Source organism: Phalangium opilio, unplaced genomic scaffold (genome assembly GCF_054372755.1).
Source record: "Phalangium opilio isolate 3A_F unplaced genomic scaffold, DU_Popi_V2 ptg000082l_1, whole genome shotgun sequence".
NCBI classification, from domain to species: Eukaryota; Metazoa; Arthropoda; class Arachnida; order Opiliones; family Phalangiidae; genus Phalangium; species Phalangium opilio.
In genome coordinates, this window is record NW_028324189.1 from 5,852,493 (window position 1) to 5,869,059 (window position 16,567).

At 36.1% G+C, this 16,567-nt stretch overlaps 2 protein-coding genes, 1 long non-coding RNA gene and 2 other non-coding genes across 5 annotated transcripts in view; all 5 read left to right on the forward strand.

Moving 5' to 3' along the window:
- The first annotated feature begins 749 nt into the window (after positions 1 to 749).
- On the forward strand, positions 750 to 821 carry TRNAC-GCA (transfer RNA cysteine (anticodon GCA)). The gene has a single exon. It is a non-coding gene; the product is annotated as a tRNA-Cys (tRNA).
- A 58-nt stretch (positions 822 to 879) lies between these two features.
- TRNAC-ACA (transfer RNA cysteine (anticodon ACA)) lies at positions 880 to 953 on the forward strand. The gene has a single exon. It is a non-coding gene; the product is annotated as a tRNA-Cys (tRNA).
- Positions 954 to 966: 13 nt separating this feature from the next.
- On the forward strand, positions 967 to 4,878 carry LOC149651177 (glutamate receptor ionotropic, kainate 2-like). The gene is made up of 8 exons (XM_089847095.1): positions 967 to 1,933; positions 2,153 to 2,244; positions 2,496 to 2,583; positions 2,668 to 2,832; positions 2,955 to 3,114; positions 3,388 to 3,605; positions 3,667 to 3,965; positions 4,422 to 4,878. Exons 1-8 carry the CDS (start codon positions 1,889 to 1,891, stop codon positions 4,690 to 4,692), a joined length of 1,338 nt encoding a protein of 445 aa, XP_089703221.1. The 5' UTR covers positions 967 to 1,888; the 3' UTR covers positions 4,693 to 4,878.
- Positions 4,879 to 8,302: 3,424 nt separating this feature from the next.
- Positions 8,303 to 16,567, forward strand: part of LOC149651178 (uncharacterized) — a 45,927-nt gene continuing 37,662 nt past the window's right edge. Inside the window, exon 1 of the mRNA XM_089847991.1 lies at positions 8,303 to 9,067. Within this exon, the coding sequence (XP_089704117.1) occupies positions 8,576 to 9,067 (492 nt within the window). The 5' untranslated portion in view covers positions 8,303 to 8,575. The remainder of the gene's footprint in view (positions 9,068 to 16,567) is intronic.
- Positions 11,986 to 12,514, forward strand: LOC149651179 (uncharacterized). The gene is made up of 2 exons (XR_016370876.1): positions 11,986 to 12,040; positions 12,120 to 12,514. It is a non-coding gene; the product is annotated as an uncharacterized LOC149651179 (long non-coding RNA).

The window sequence follows — 16,567 nt, forward strand, 5'->3', positions numbered from 1 at the left end:
ATTAAAGTACTGATTGGCATAAACTCTTTTGATAAAAACTACGCGTAGGAACAGATACTACGAAGAAGATTACCAAAAAAATCAATAGCGATTCTTGAATGGCAACTTCTCCGAAATCAAACAATACTAAGGGTTTCATGGTTTCGTCACTTAACATTTTGGTGGACCTCGGTGCTATAAACCATGACGATTACGAGAGTATAAGTGTTGTCTGTAAGAGCCGTAGGGTGGCCATTTTGAGTCTAGTCTATTTTTACTGTCTCCAGGAAAGGCGAAAAAACGCAATCTACGAAAAGTGACAAAACTACTATTACCTTTATCGGGTTCGTTTCTCGCGCCCACACACCCTGAAGCGTCGCCTTAGTGTAGAGTTGGCATTTCATGATATCTTACCAAAGAGGCGAATACAGTAATATGCAGAGAGATGCCGCTTTAATATACTCCAGAAGACATTTCGGAAATTCTATAGCTTATTGCATATCAATACATTTCCAACGTTATTTTCTGTGTTTAGATAACGCGACAATTCAATGTTTGGAAAATACTGAAATTTATTTTCCAACTTGAAAGTGGGCGCTACTTCACGATAAAGATGCGACGCCGTTTCAACAATGCCCTTTTTTATAACGAAAACATATAAATGACATCAGAATAATTCTTCGGGGCAAGTGCAAAAATAAACCACTTTTAATAAATGCATTGTTCGCTGTACATTAGAAAGCAAATAGAAAAAACGCAATTATGAACAAGGGGGAATAGCTCAGTGGTAGAGCATTCGACTGCAGATCGAGAGGTCCTTGGTTCAAACCCGAGTTCCCCCTATTAAAGCAATTATCATCGTGTTTATTTTAGTTTCATCGAAATTAATGTTACGTACAATGGGGAATAGCTCAGTGGTAGAGCATTCGACTACACATCGAGAGGTCCTTAGTTCAAACCCAAGTTCCCCCCATTAAAGCACGGATCATCGTGTTTATTTTATTTTCATAGACATCAGCCAGTAGAGATATTATGCAGTTCATTCAAACGGCTATTTGAACTACTATAAACGTTTAAAAAAAAACGTATATCCATGGATCGAAGCTTTTCATTAGAATAAAAGCTTTTCGGACTGGCACATTTTGACATGTTAAGATTATTGAATTTTTTTTTCATAAATAGTGGTTTATAATAAACGTGTTCCTCTCTAAAAAATGGAAATGGAACTTAGGCATTCTTAATTTTATGAAATTCGTTTTTTCTGTATATTTAGAGAAACATCATTGCGAAAAAAAAATATATTTCCATTACAAACCGTTATGAATAGTATTTAATTTGTTATGCAAAAATATGTCAATGCACGAATATGTACAATAATTGAATGCTGATCGTGGCTCCCTGGTGTGTTTTGGGCTGGGCCCAAAAATGAATTAGATTAGACTAAGCGTGTGCATGAGGCCAGAGGGGCGGCTCATACGGTTTGTCCTAAGAGTTTTGTTTTACTTTCCTTTATAGCGTTTAAAACAATTTTGCAAATATTTTAGAAGTCTAAATTCGAAGTTGCAGACTCCAACATTATTCTACCGAAAAACGTTTGACCTTACACATCACCACTAATGCTTTAAACTGTTAGACATATTTCTAGCCATTGTCTAAATAAACTTATTCAAATACAATAAAAAGCTATTAACTCAGATTGAATATGAAACCTTTCTTTAATATTTAAAAATATTTAGACATATTTCGTCGCCATAGAAACCGCCTAAATTATCGCGTTTATTCATTTTCCTCCATTTAACTCGTCGTTTAGGGCGACAACATAAATCTGTGGAAAGCGTTCGGTAACGGTCTTTGTCACTGAAGTTGTCGTGCGGCTGAATTTTTTACTGCAACTTTTAAACAAAGGAAAATGAACAACTCCTGCGAAACAAAACTAAAGTTTTTGTATTTGCCTGTAAGATTATATTTGATTATTAATTTAGTTTGAATTATAATTTGCCATAGTGGTTAGCATTCAGTCAAATTCTGATCTTGTTTTATGAAATAGCGCTAACTAATTTGAAACCTTCAAGTTTTAAAATTTATTAGTAAATCTCGCTCTTCGGTGCGAAGAAAATAATAATTACTATTTGTTTCAGTTTCTTTTGCTAATTATAAATGTTTTTCAAAAAAGGTGTACCCCTGGAGTCACGGCGATCATCCAACAAAATTCGGGGGATTGATGGAAAAAATGATTATTCTTCTAACTTCGAAGCTCAACATATGGTAAATTTAATCAATTTTAGTACAACTTTCTGGTAATAACACCGCCAGGTTTATTTTTCCAATGTGCTTACCCATTTTAATTTTATAAAGTAAGATTCTGGAACAGTAACCCTTTGGTGAAAAACTTCCAACATCCGCCACCACACTAGCCCTAGTGTCTGTCGTTTCTCTAAGCAAACCTAGCTCCCTATTTCGTTGCCTGTCCATGGGTTAGGTGGTCTAAACTTTAAACATAAACTTCATTCCTACAGTTACGAGACAATAGAAAGCCAAGACTGGGCAGGTTTAATGAAAACAGATGGAAAATGGGGCAACATCTTTCAGAAGTTGAAAAATAATGTATGTTTAGAGATTTTGCATCTGATGAACTAGTGATTGGATATGTTCAATTACCATTTTAACTCTTAATATAAATTTTACAAGGAATACGATATCCTATTGGGACCAATAATTGCTTCGTCAGCACAGGTGGACGATTTTCGTTTATTACCAGCATATTATAATGTACCTTCTTTTCTTACGCTCGCTTCTACTTCCACTGAGAAACCTAGCAACTTCTTTTCATTTTTGGCAACTTTCAATATTGAGGTAAATATTTACCACCAGCTAAGATACCCGGCGTTGCCCTGGACCAGGGTGTTTACACTAAATGGTCACGCAGCGGGTAACAGCTAGTTTACTAAAAGTTTAAAGAAATGTAATATTTTCAGATATGGTACTGGATTTTAATTACGCTAGTTATTCTAATTATCGTTTCCTCGCTTAACGACTATGTATTATGCAACCATCTTGGCCTCCAAGTCAAGGAATCGCTATCGACAATTATGACGCGTTACTTTTGGACATTTTTAGCTGGTCTATTTTCCGAAGGTGAGTTGAGAGAATGCAATTTTTACGATGGCGCGCTGATAGTGTTAAAACTGTAAAACAATTATAATGGAAGCATTGAAACACATTTTCCCAGTCGGTAGTGGCCGCTAGTGTGGCACGTGTCTGGGTAGTGTAGCCAAACGTCTGGGTGATAAGGTTTGAGGGAATATGTCTTAGGTACCAAATGAGTCCTAAAAACAACAAGAATCAACACATTCTCCTAATGATTTTCGGACATTGACTACATAGTGCATATTTTACTTACGCTTGTAGGGTCTCCACGAAGTCCATCGTTTTCGAGCAATCGCATTATACTGGCCTTTTGGTTGCTCGGTATGATAGTTCTTCTGAATTCCTTTTCGGGTCAGTTCAAAGCGCTACTTTTGGTAAACTCCGAGGGTGACATGATGAAGGACGCATCGGACTTAGCAAAAAGACGCGATTTGATGCCCCAATTTCCAGACTATTACTCGTTCTACGAGTGCTTTCAAGTATATTCAATCGTTTTATTCATTAGTCTTGGCTTCTAATGTTATTTTCTTATTAACACAGGAAACAGAAATGGAAACATACAAAAGCCTTTGGAAAAATATTTTACGTCACGGTGTGACGGAATCTGTTTTTCCAATTTCAGAGTTCGTCAACCCCACCATTTATCAACGCGTTAAAGACGGGGGCGCTGTCATTATCGCCGACCCGACGATAATTAAAATCAACTTTTCAAAACTTTGCCATGGCCTTAAAGGCTCGAGAATCATGTACCATTTTGATGGGGTTTGTTTCCCGTGGTACTTTGTCTTCGCAGTCTCACCGGCTATGGAGAAATCACAATATTTGGCTCTTCAAACAAGGTTAGTCGCGCAAGTCAGGGTTAAAAAAACCCGGTTTTTTAAAAAAAATTCCCAGCTCACCGGGTTTTATTGGAGTTTTCTGGATTTTATTGGGTTTTTCAGATTGTATTGGGTTTTTCTGGATTATATTGGGCTTTCTGGATTTCATTAGGCTTTTCTGGATTTTATTGGGTTTTTTGTCATTCCAAGTAACTCCATAATAAATAAAGTCTTAAAATGTTTTATCAAAAATAATAAATATTATTAAATTGCACTTTTGAAGTTGAAACAAGAAATACCTTCATATATCTTATACTATCTACAAAATGAAATTAGTCAGGCATTCAAATTTATGAAAATTGAAGATTTTAGGGATGGGTTTTATTAAGTGGGTTTTTATGGTGGTTAAAACCCTATAAAACTGGTCACAGATTTCTGTCATTTGCACGTAAAATTTAGATTCTTTTTCTTTTCAAGAATCCGTTGGATGTTAGAGGGTCACTTAATTCAAAAATGGATTGATGACGAAAGCCGAGATCTATGGAAATGTTTCTTGAAACCAGAATACAGCGAAGCAACTCCTTTATCAATGAACAACTTATTCGGAGCTTTCGCTCTCCTAATGATGCTTCAATGTGCATCGTTTTTTGTTCTACTCGGTGAAATACTACACTCAAAAATTCAAAAATCGAAATCACGAAAGAAGTTCGAATATGCTTTAGAAAAGCAAGTTAAAATTATACGTTAATTAAATTAGTAAACTCAAACATAATCCCCATAGAAGTACAAGTATACCAGCAATAATTGATGACTAAATTAGACAGTGTTGAAAACATATTTATGTAATATTTAACGTTTTAGAGTTTATGCTCCAATTCTTGGGAATGCGTCACCAAAAAATGTAAAAATCTGAAATTTCACAATAAATAGCATAATTCACAGCATGAACTACCATTGCAATTAATTTTATATTGAGCAAAAAAATGAAAATATTAAGGTTTGAAAATCGTACAAACCTTAATGTATTCTGCTTTTTTTGGCATTGCAATGCCTTTAGTAGTTGTGTAAGTATAAAGCTCTCTTTCATTTCAATATGCCAAAGATATCTTTTGATTTTAGCATTTTAAATGGGGTGTTGACGATTTAGTTTAGCTTTACATACTAGCTCAAATAAAAATAAGCTGGGGTTGTGAACCAAATCTAAACAGTTCATTAAATAAGTTCTAAGTGTGCAGCTCTGGAAAGCTTAGCTATTTCATTTTTTCAAAAGCTAATTTAAATAGAGGTCTGTTCCAATTATACAAGTTTTTGGTATTTAGTTAAATTACGATTGGAAACAAAAATCTAAAATATTTAAGAGGTAAATTTCAAAGTCTAACCACGTAGAAATTAACAACTCGATCATTTTAAATCGACGCTAAAGCAATTCAGGATAAAATTTTGCTAAGATTAATATCTATATATTCCCGAACAACGTAATTAAGGTTAATTATTTTCAATTAAATATAAAATTTGATTTATATTCTATCAAATGGAAAAACGTGTTACGCCCGCAGCGTGCAAACCCAATTTTTTCAAGTTTTGAAATTAATGATTCAAAGAGATATAATTTCATTAATATTAACTTTAACTTAATCTTTATGGTATTATCCCATTGAATTAAATTCCCATTGGACAGAAATCCCATCTTGACCGGTCGATGCGCAAAGGTTTGTATATTCATGGAGGAAAATACAAAGGAGAAGAAAAGACTGGCTACAGATGACAACCTCCCACAACGGTAGGAGAGGGTGGGTTAGAAATGTATTGTTCGTATCTTGGTAAAGTGTAGTCACTTGATAAACGAGAATTGTAGCCTCGCTTGTAGCGTCCTCTAACGTTAAGCAGGATACACTCTCACTTGTAGGTAGATAAGAGCACTTTCTATTCCTCTCCTTCTATGGTTGCTCCTTGGTTTATTTTATTTCAGTGGTATCGACTTTAGGGAAAGTGTGGAAGTGCGGCATTTCGCGACACAAATCTTGGTTTGTAAAGCGAACGAATTATAAAGCAATCATGAAAACTTTTTCCTAGACTTTGCTTTTCGATCAATGCCAAGTTCACCGACAAAAAAGAGATGTAGCGATAGCGGTATTGAATTTTCAATCAGCGCCCTTTAAGGACACGTATCTAAAGTTGGTTCAATGGATTGAAGCCAATTCGTATAAAGTGAAACACAATGATATAATCGTTTCATCCCAGCAATCTTTTTACGCATTGACTCTAATCTGCAGTATAAACTAACGGAGATGATGCGAGGTCAATGTGCTGCGAAACCCTTGAAACTAAACACGGCAAATTTATTTTTAATTTACCATGTTTTGTAAACAACGAAATCTATAAATTAGTATTTACATAAAGATAATGAAAATGTGTTATCTGTAAAATCTTGGTTGGAGGCTCTTCATGAGGTAGCTAGCTAACAGTCGCTGATTTCGACTTTATGTTTGTAAAATCAAGCTTTTTAATTTTGTTGTATTACATATAACCAGGGATAGATTTAATATTAGAAGTAGGAATGGAGAACAGAGTAATGTGGTCGCGCGTCAAAGTCCCGGACCCCCTTCCACGGGACGGAGAGGTATGAAAGAAGAGGCGGGTCATAGCGACAGAGATAAAAAGGAATTACATATTTTTCGCCGTCCCCGTCAGCATCGTCATCAAAACGTAGTTTAAGTGAGCCAATAACATAATTTACACTTTTCGTTACGTGTTGGAGGGAGGTGCTCTATACTGGGCTATGAGTCGGACTGAAGTAAATAGTAACCTATCTCTATTCCTACTAGTAAAATTAAATCTACCCCTGACATTCACGGAAAAATACAGGAAGGAATGGGGGTTGCACACTTTTAGTTTTTAATTAATTTTTAATAGTAGGATGGGAAAGATCCCTGCAACTCTAAAACAATATTACTCCTTGGTATTAATAAACTTATTGACTCTATCACACCAGAGGTCTCTTTAGAGAAAAGACAAGTTTTTAAGTGGAAATTCATCTCCGTTGAGTGTCATACTTATATTTGTTACATCACTTAAAACATATTATTAAAAGTTGCTCGATTTTTCGTTTCAATTCAAAAAGCCAGAGCTTGTTTAATGATAAAAGTGCACCGTCATTAAATGAAATAATTAATTGTAGAGTGTAGTTTTAATCATTTTTGCAAATTAAAATCCGGAGGTGGCAAAAAGTAAAGAAAGAGGAATTAACCATCGTTAATAAAACTCTTAATTGGCGTCGGCTGATTTTGCTGCTTAGATGAGACGCAATGCGAGACTACGATCACGTTTGCCGTGAAGTCCCCTCTTAAATTTCGAGCTTATTTTTTGAACGACGCGTATTTTTGCCCGAGTTAAGCGAGTGAGCGCCCTCTCTATGATTAATGACGCTTCCCTTCGATTTGAGATTCGAGTCACGCTGCCTTAAAAACGCCGCCATTGTGTTACCGCCATGATTTACAATCCCCTTAGCATCAACCTGAACTTCTTTCTAGATGAGATAGTTGAATAGCGTTTATATAAACATTAAATAATGTTGTTCTTATACCAGAGAGAATTTATAATAGGGAGTGGAATCTCTTGCCCTAGTAGGCTGCGTCGCCAGGTAAATTTCCGGTCACATGACACTCCTTGCCCTCAAACCCTATTGGATGTACAATTACCCAATAAGGGTTAACGATTTCGAGTGCGACTGGCGCCATCTGGAGTTATTTTAGCCAGACCGTTCCCTTTCCCTAAAAACAGTAGTGTCCATCTCCCCTAGAGACCCTCCCACAACATTCTAGGCTCACTCTAGACGGAGGGGCCTGAAAAATTATACCGGAAAGAGACCTGGCCAGTTTTGTTGATCACGTGATTTTTGAGCTACATAATATTCCTCAGTTTCTACTCCCTATTATAAAATCTCTCTGTAGCCACTTGGAAAATTTGAATCTCTTTTGAAATTTTAGAGTCCTATATCTTGGAAGCCTTGACGTAAAAAAGAGACGTTCCACAATTGTTGAAAATTTGTCGTTTATTTGTATAAAAAATCAAAATTAGTGTTGTTATAAGAGACGATACACGAAAAAACCCGTTTTAGGGGCTTATCTTTGATTGTTAGTCTAAGATGTTTTTAATAGAAATAGATTAGTTTTTTTTACCTATTGCAAGAAAATTATACCAAAGGTCAAGGTTAAACAGAGTTAAAGTCAAAGCTTTGGTAACAAAAATTAGAATTCTCGAATTCTACGCGGACCCAAATGGTCACAAATCTTTAGCTCGCTACAAATTAGCCGGTGCGATTTAGATAGCTCCAAAAGAGCCCAATTTGTAAGCTTCAAGTTAGCATATGTAATTTAATTTGTTTAAACCAGATGTATAATTAAATCAGTTATACTCGTTTTTAATATTCGTGGTCTTAATTTGATTCCAAATACAATCAGGAATTTTTTCAGTCGTTCCTAAAGCTAGCTGTGCGCGACGGGCTTTTCGAGAAAATGAACTAGTCGCCACATAATTTGGTGTCGGAAATTCGGGATAAACTGTAAGTTGCCAACAAAAATGGTGCTCAAAGAACGGAGTTAAATTGAAGACTTTTGTTAAACTCGGGTGAAATGGCGGACTTGAACAAATTAAAGTCTATGAGAACTGCGATTAGAAATAGCGTGACTTCAATTACTTCAACTATCGAGAATTTAGTGAAAGACGCGAACGTTACGGTGATCTTAATTGAAGAACAATTGTCGCTGCTAAGTAGAAAGGTACAAACTATAAAGGATTATGACGCGCAGATCCTAGCTCTGTGGCCAGCTGTGGCGGATGATGAAGACTCGTCGCTGATGAGAGAAATAACAAGTTTCATGGAATATGACGACAAGATGGACCTTGCTAAAACCAGAGCTAACAAGAAATTAGAATCACTTACGCCTCTAACAACTAGAACCAACGGAGCTTCGTCTTCAGTTACGGGATCTACGCAACCAAAGAAAGAAGAGTGCAGGCTACCAACGCTACAGATAAGAAAATTCAACGGAGAATTTGCAGATTGGCCAGGATTTTGGAGTCAACTCAAGTCGGCGGTTCAAGAAAAGGAAGGACTATCAAAGGTAGGAATGTTTTATTACTTAGATTCTTATTTGGACGGAGCCTACGTTAATCAACGTAGGCTCCGATTTGGAGGTAGACGCTAGAAGTACAATTGGAGGTTTAAACAACCTCTAATGAAAACTATGATGTCGCGGTTAAACTCTTGAGTGATAAATACGGACAAGAACATTTAATGGTTCACGAACTAATGCACAACATTCATACTATTTATGGGATTGAGAACTGTAACGATATTTTAGCTTTGAGAAAACTGTATGACTCATATGCGTCTAATATTAGGAGTCTTAAAGGGTTAGGGATTGACACAGCCGCTAACGGCATCTCTTTATGCACAAAAATAATAGGAACTTTACCATAAGAGTTAAGATTAAAACGTACTACCAGAAGTCCATAACCCCCCTTGATTTGTATTAAAAGTCAAAGTTAATGTTGTTATAAAAGACGATACACGAAAAAACCTGTTTTAGGGGCCTATCTTTGCTTGTTAGTTTGATTTCAGGTTGATTTGAATAACCTCTCTAACATCTCATCTTGTATAACCAAATGGGAATGGGAGTGTAATGGATTCTAGGCACGTTGTTCGAAACACCCTTTTATAATCAAATATATTTTGGGGAGAAAGTGGTCTTGGCCTACAAAGAGCCTATTTAACTCGACTCAAGATTTTGACATTTCCAAGCACTGACGGGTGTCGCCATAAAACTTATTCCATAAGGATTACGTTCTTCAATGTTTTACAAACGATAACTATTATCACAAGTAAAAAATACAACTGCAAGGGACAAACTTGCTTTTGAGATTGTCTCAGTCGAACATTTCATCTCAAGTGTTTATAAAAATAATACAACCCTAGTTCTCTGTTTAGCTAGTAGTCATTGAATGCTCAAGCTATTCTTGATACACCTCTTTTCTTAGCAGTCGGCACCAACGCGGAGAGCTGGGTTTCGGTTACATATTTTTAATCCCGCCCCTGTACCTTATTGTTTCTTTTTTACGCCTTGGTTCGACGCCAAGACTCATGTTTAGAGTGATTCAAAAAAAGTGTAACGAGTCAAATATTTAAGAAATATTTATCTATTATCGGGCGGCCTCTATTGTGATTGTATGCAAACTGTTCGTATGGTGAAAAGAAGGCGCTGGTCCCCTGGAGTTGCATTTAACCCTGCGAAGTGAAGTATATTAATAATACTGACTTGAAAATCTAAATATTGTGCTCATAGAAAGATGGTTTTATCTTCCGTTGCGAAGACTAGTTAGAAACAAATAAACCCCCGTTTAATCAATTTCATGTAGTTGAACACAAGTATGAACCACTGTCGTTAACGCGATATTATCATGTGCTCGGCAATGAGCGGTGTTCATTCTTTGAGATATACGAGGAATGCAAATCACGTGGCTTAGCGAGCAAAGTTCGGCTTGTTTATGAGCGAATGGAATTTTCAATAAAGAAGGGTGGATAACTCGTATCCCACAGCCTTCATGCTTGAATATTATGTTCCTTTTTTCTAAAGGAGACTCGGACGACGGATAATGCATGATAAGGTCGCTATGTTCGATAGAAGGACCAGAACCGACATGAACTCTTTTCAAACTTTTCAAATCGTGAAATTCATGTCTTTGTTACATAATATGGGAACAAATCTTCCTTAGGAAATTTAATTTTACTGCAATTGGAACGGAGAAACGTATTCTTATTTTATCGCTTACACTGTGATATATTAAAATATTGATATCAATAGTAAAGCACTAGGCTTTTCCGATTTCTCCATAAATTTATATGAAACAGATTTACGGCTTTTCAAAATATTTTTCGAAGCATGAAAAATAATTCATGATCAAAATATACTTTTAAAATGCCATAGAGGCAACGCAAAAGTCGAAACTCCTTGCAGATCAAATTTGATATTTTTCCAAAAAAAAAAAAATACCAGGAATTGTTTCTGTATCCCCAGGGAGTACGTCGACTCTTTTTGCATATTGAAGCAGATTCCGCTGCTGTTCAACTTATCCTATGCAATGACACCAATATTTCGCAACGGTGTGTCACTTTCAGCACGGACATAGTATTTCCAGAAGTAGAATAAAGTACCTAATCTTACCTCTGGTATTTCTAAGTTCATGTTAAAAATATTATCAGAAGAGTAATAATTCTGTAATTTGATAATCCAGTCTTATAGGCCTGAGCATTTTCTATCCATTATCCACAGATTAGTGGATAATTGATTATTTATGAACAAAGTTGTGGACATAATACGATTTAACATGCAAGTTTCGAGCACGGTTAAAGATAAAATGGCGTAGATATTGGCTAGATAATGCGGTACTCTAGTCTTCCATTGGTTGCTATATAATCAGCCGCCCTGAACCAATGTTTATGAAGCTCTAGCTCCAAAATTATGCAATTTTCAATTAAAATTGTCCAATCAAATTACTGCATCGATAGTGTCTGGAGTTTGTTACATATCGAGTTGCTATCAGCAATGCTTATACTTTATTAGGTGGGGAGAAAATTTCTTAAATATTAACGTCACCATAACAATAACCGATTAATTAAGTTCTTTGTTTCTACCTATCTGTCTAGAATATTTAAAATGGATAGAGCGATGAACTTCACTCAAGGGAATGTATGCGTTAGATAGATTCGATACCATCCATAAGTTAACGCACTTTTCTAAAATTTTAATTCTCTATCAAACTATTCACTGTTGAACATGGAAGAAGTGATAAAATTTTATCAAAATTACAATTTTACTAAAACACGATGCCCCACTCTTACACCCAAGTTTCGCTTCATACAGCCAATCTCAGATACACCCGTTCGATAATATTGACGGAGTTGAAACTGAACGTTCCTTAAATCCTGTGGGATGAAACAGATCATAGATAGTCATTGGATTCTTGCTGAACTATATCTAGCTTTGGTTTTCATATATTTTTAAAAGGAAATTGAGACTCTCGCGATTCCTTATAAAGTATGTAGAGTAGTTCTGATTCTCCAGCCTACTATGCTATGAAGATCAACTCTCTTCATGTTTTATTCGAATACTCTAGCCAGAGAACAAAGCCGTGACAAATATAAATCTACAAAATATACCTTTTCCAGAAGGGAAACTTCTTAAACTTCTGAAATACTTTAAACTTTGGATTGTTTGTGTGAATGTTTCGGAAGGCCGATGATAACAAGTTGGAAAACGAAAATAAACCTCTCCGAGTTGATCGAGACGCAATTAAGTGGTTTTTTTTAAATAATTAAATAAATATAATCGATATTAATTATTTTAATCGTCATTAATTTACCTTAACTCTAGTTAAATCGTTTTAAGAAACTTTGTTCCTAAAATCATTTTAAACATAGCTATTGTTGACGTTTGAATTCAAGTGTATGACTCTTTAACAATTTGTGGAAATAAGGCGATTGATTCACAATAAATGATAATAAAACCCGCAATTGCGTGAACCTTTGGTGGTAGCCTTGTCAATGGGAGGCTAGATGCTTCTCGTAACCCAAGCAATCTTAACCCTAACGATGATAATGAAGCAGAAGTCGATATTGCTTTCTATGAAGTTATTTTTCACCAATTACCACAAAAATTCTCGAAAAAGACCAAATTTTATCATTATCATGGCTTGTGAACCTTGTTTCAGTTGAGAGTTTGGGGTGGGAGTGGAGTTTGCCGGTGGAAGTGGCGAAGGTAACAAGGCGTGTTACTCCATATTTTTTCTTCTTTATCCTACTTACGTGGATTTCCTGAAGAAAATGCTTTTTTTCCTTGTCCCCGCTTTCCATTGACTCTCCTTGGGGACATATCGTATTTACTCTTTTATACGATGCAGCGTTCGCCGCTTCTCAGTCGAGCCGGAGAAAGGGATACTTAAATATCCAACATTGAATCATCCTGCTTAGTGTTCGATGGTCATAGCTTGAGCCTATCTCTCCCATATAGACCATTCTTATAATTACTTCTAGAGAAATCAACGCGCTGTCTATACACACTAAAAAGAAAATTACCGGCCGTTCATGCAAGGAAACAGGCTTGTGGTAAAACCAATTAACCAGCTGCATGATCTGGGAGTTAAAAAATATTGGGTGATTTTAGTGTTCCTTTAAAAGCGAGAAAGGATCGTTGATTGAAGTAAAGGCCAAGAGATGCTTTTCCTTGTCGCATTTATAAACGGCCACAGGGAAAGATATAAACTGTAAACCTCGCTACGCCGACTCTTATTTCTAGTTACTTTTAGTCGCGACCACAACACTCTGATTGAGAAAGTACTTATCTGTAGGCCACTTTCGTAATTCACGAACACATTCGGCATCACCCATTACCGAAGCTTTATTTCAAAATTACCAGACTTTCTCAGGTTTTCCTTTAACCTTTTAAATTACCAATTTTCTCGTTTTCTTTTGTAGAAACGTCTTAAGTTTTGGCTAAAAAAAATGGCACAGTCTGTGTCAGTGTAAGAAGATACTGACTGATAACGTATAGAGCGAACCTATTTGCCTAGAAGGCTGAACCTTTGCGAAGACATTACGATTAAACACTAGAAACGCAATAAGAAATATTTTTTAGTCCGCGGCCATCTTGAGAATTGGGGGGGCCAGAAATGTGTAACAATTCTTTACGACACAACGTCTGCGAGTTTCAACTGCATTTCATTAATATTTGGAACACATGCGTTATGGCTTTTTTGGGATGAACATGCCACCATCTTTTCAAATGATGGCTTGAAAAGTAACAAATACTTCCAACAGGATGACGGGCAACACCAGGTCCATTTTCTAAAAATTAATTTATACTTTATTATTCCTTGCTAACTTTAGTGCATAATTGTGCTATATTTTCATTCTTGGACTCTTACTTCATATAAGCCTACTTCCAAAAGAGTTTACGAAGTGTAGCTTCTTGTTGGATATTTTCCTCATACATATCGGGTTATAAGTGAGGCAATAGAATGTGTTTCTCACATCTTGTTGCGAGTATCACTATGAGGGTAACTTGGGAGGCTTTAACGCAATTGTCGAAAGACACTCGTCTTCTTATGGAAGAAGGCAATGAAAATATTGCCACGTATTAAACAGTAGCTCGCTATAACATAGCCGACAGCGCCCTCTCACCCCAACATCTATTTTCGTCTTCAACCTTTAAAAGGTCAAGTATAACGACTCGCGCCTTAAGTTTGCAAGACTAACACATTTTGAAATCCCAATATGGTTTGACATGGTAATTATTTCGAATTGAAAACTTTCCTTCATTTTATGTTTCATGACTTATTTATATATCATTGTGTAACGGCAGGCTAAAGGTTTAAATCCATAATATTGATGATTGTAATCATGTCTTGCAAGTAAAACGCTGTAAGAGCGTTACTAACCGACTGATAGACATAGCTTTACTTTCGTTCAAGTCATACAGCGACTTTGTCTAGTTCGTTTGCATTACAAACTCAATGACATGGAATAATAAGTCAAATAACTACTGAGAAAAAGGCACTGAAAAAATTCACATCTGAGTGATCATACAAAACAACTTAGCTCATAACTGTATGATATTGTTTGCGAGACTGCCCCTTTAACTAGGGTCCATATATTGTTACTGCAATCTTGAGTATGTGTATCAAAGCAGGGTCTAGAGTAAAATTGATTTCTCAGAGGGTTTTGTCTGTCTTTATCCGCGTCGTAGTGAATCAAAATAAGGTTTTACCCCCTAGCCTCGTTTACAGATCGTAACCGATACCTCTTTGATATAAAAGAGCGTAGCTATTCCCCAGAGACGCTTCGCCCCTTTTTATCGATGACGACACCAGAGACTCAAAATCCACAAATTTCTCTTCTTCTTTTAAAGAGTGTAGAGTAAGACCTTTCCAACGATAATCTTTTTACAAGAAGCGATCCAGGAATATGTAGGAAAAGGACTAGCAGTATAGCATTGTGAATTGGTAAACATAGCTTCCTTTTTTGAAAAAGACATTTACCCGACGTTGACCTTCACCATAGGTTTATAAGATATGTTCCTTAACTATGACACTAGCTATACTTCATAATGCTACTATTACTAGGAGCATATTACTAGAGCTGTCCTAAGTCTTTGATATCGCCTCACCAAGCGTCGCTTTACGAAATTCAATGACGTTTTACCTTCGTCACTTCATGACAAGCTCTCAGAAACCAGTGGCAAACTTATGGAAAACATCTTATGAACTTATACCTATACCTATATAATTTTTGGTTTTTGCTACATCTCAATACCATATACCGATGTCGACTTATTATGGTCACCCAAATTTCCAAAGCACTAGGATTGCTAAAAATGACAAATTTAATGGTTCTCTTTAGAACTACATGGTGCGAGGTTTTAGTATATTTTGTTCATGTTTTCGTGCTAAATCCTATGCGTTTATTCTCGTATAACTCCCATTTCGGGGTTAAGTTAGTGTCCGAGGCAGTGCCGTTTCATAAGCCTCTTCTCTGCAGGCCTTAATTTGTTTCCCAAGTGGGTTTAGTAGCTTAGGTATGCGCGAAAATTGGTTCGTTGAAAAGTTTGCTTATACGGGGCTTGGGAAACAAATATGAATAATTCGTATAGTGGGATAAAGGGCAGTTTGTAGTAGTAGGGAATAAACTGATTTGGGGTTTGGTAAGACGAAAACCGCCGGTGCCTAAGGGAGCCCACGAAATCGGATAGAGAGAGCATCAGATGTTAGCAATTCCCCAATGAGGATTTGTTCCAACAACGAACCAGTTAGTCGAAGAAACATCAAAGGTGTATCTCCTTCAGACCGTAACTCTTCCCTCGTAGGAATACGGAGCTTATTTTACAGGGGAAAATCTTATTACCATTTGATTCAACGCTATGGAAGTTCACTACTTGAAGTGACAAGGACCTACATCATTTTATACCAAGAATATATCTAACAATGATAAAATACAAGGAGCTCACTTTGACATTTTAATATTAAATTTTTAATCGTGAAATGATAAGATTATTAGATAAGAAAATAGTTTTCAGTCGTATATAGTTAATGTGCTGGAGCGTCTTCAGGAAGTATCTTAGCATGAACTAATTTTGGTTACGCGATGAGATTGTTTTAGCTGAAATCAAAAGAATAAACATACTCAATCCCCAGATGCGTTGTTTACGTTTAATTCTTGAACGTGGAAATGTACTTCCTGCAACTAAAATTTAAAAACGTTACTCAAAAATGAATAAACAAAATACTGTTAGCCCATCATGCTAAAATTTTGAATTTTAACCTTATAACAACCAAATTAATCCTAGATGAGAATGCTTAAATATTTAAAAATACTATTATTAAGGTAATTAATCATATTTTGTAAGCTAACCGCTATGAAAGCATTACTAACAGACAGACATACAAGCTGGGTCTCTGTTTTTATTTTAAAACCAGGTTTCATATTCACCCTTACTTAACTACATGATTTTCGCTCCCCGGGCAAGACTTTCTGAGGGTGAGGCGATGTATAACGGAAGTTCGCCCTTCGA

What these genes read in the sequence shown, in the direction of transcription:
- LOC149651177 (XM_089847095.1), top strand. Translation starts at nt 1,889, where the DNA reads ATGAACAACTCCTGCGAAACAAAACTAAAGTTTTTGTATTTGCCT. An exon ending in TAAAGTTTTTGTATTTGCCT is followed by an intron (nt 1,934 to 2,152) that starts GTAAGATTATAT and finishes TTTTCAAAAAAG; the next exon opens with GTGTACCCCTGGAGTCACGG. An exon ending in CGTTCTACGAGTGCTTTCAA is followed by an intron (nt 3,606 to 3,666) that starts GTATATTCAATC and finishes TTATTAACACAG; the next exon opens with GAAACAGAAATGGAAACATA.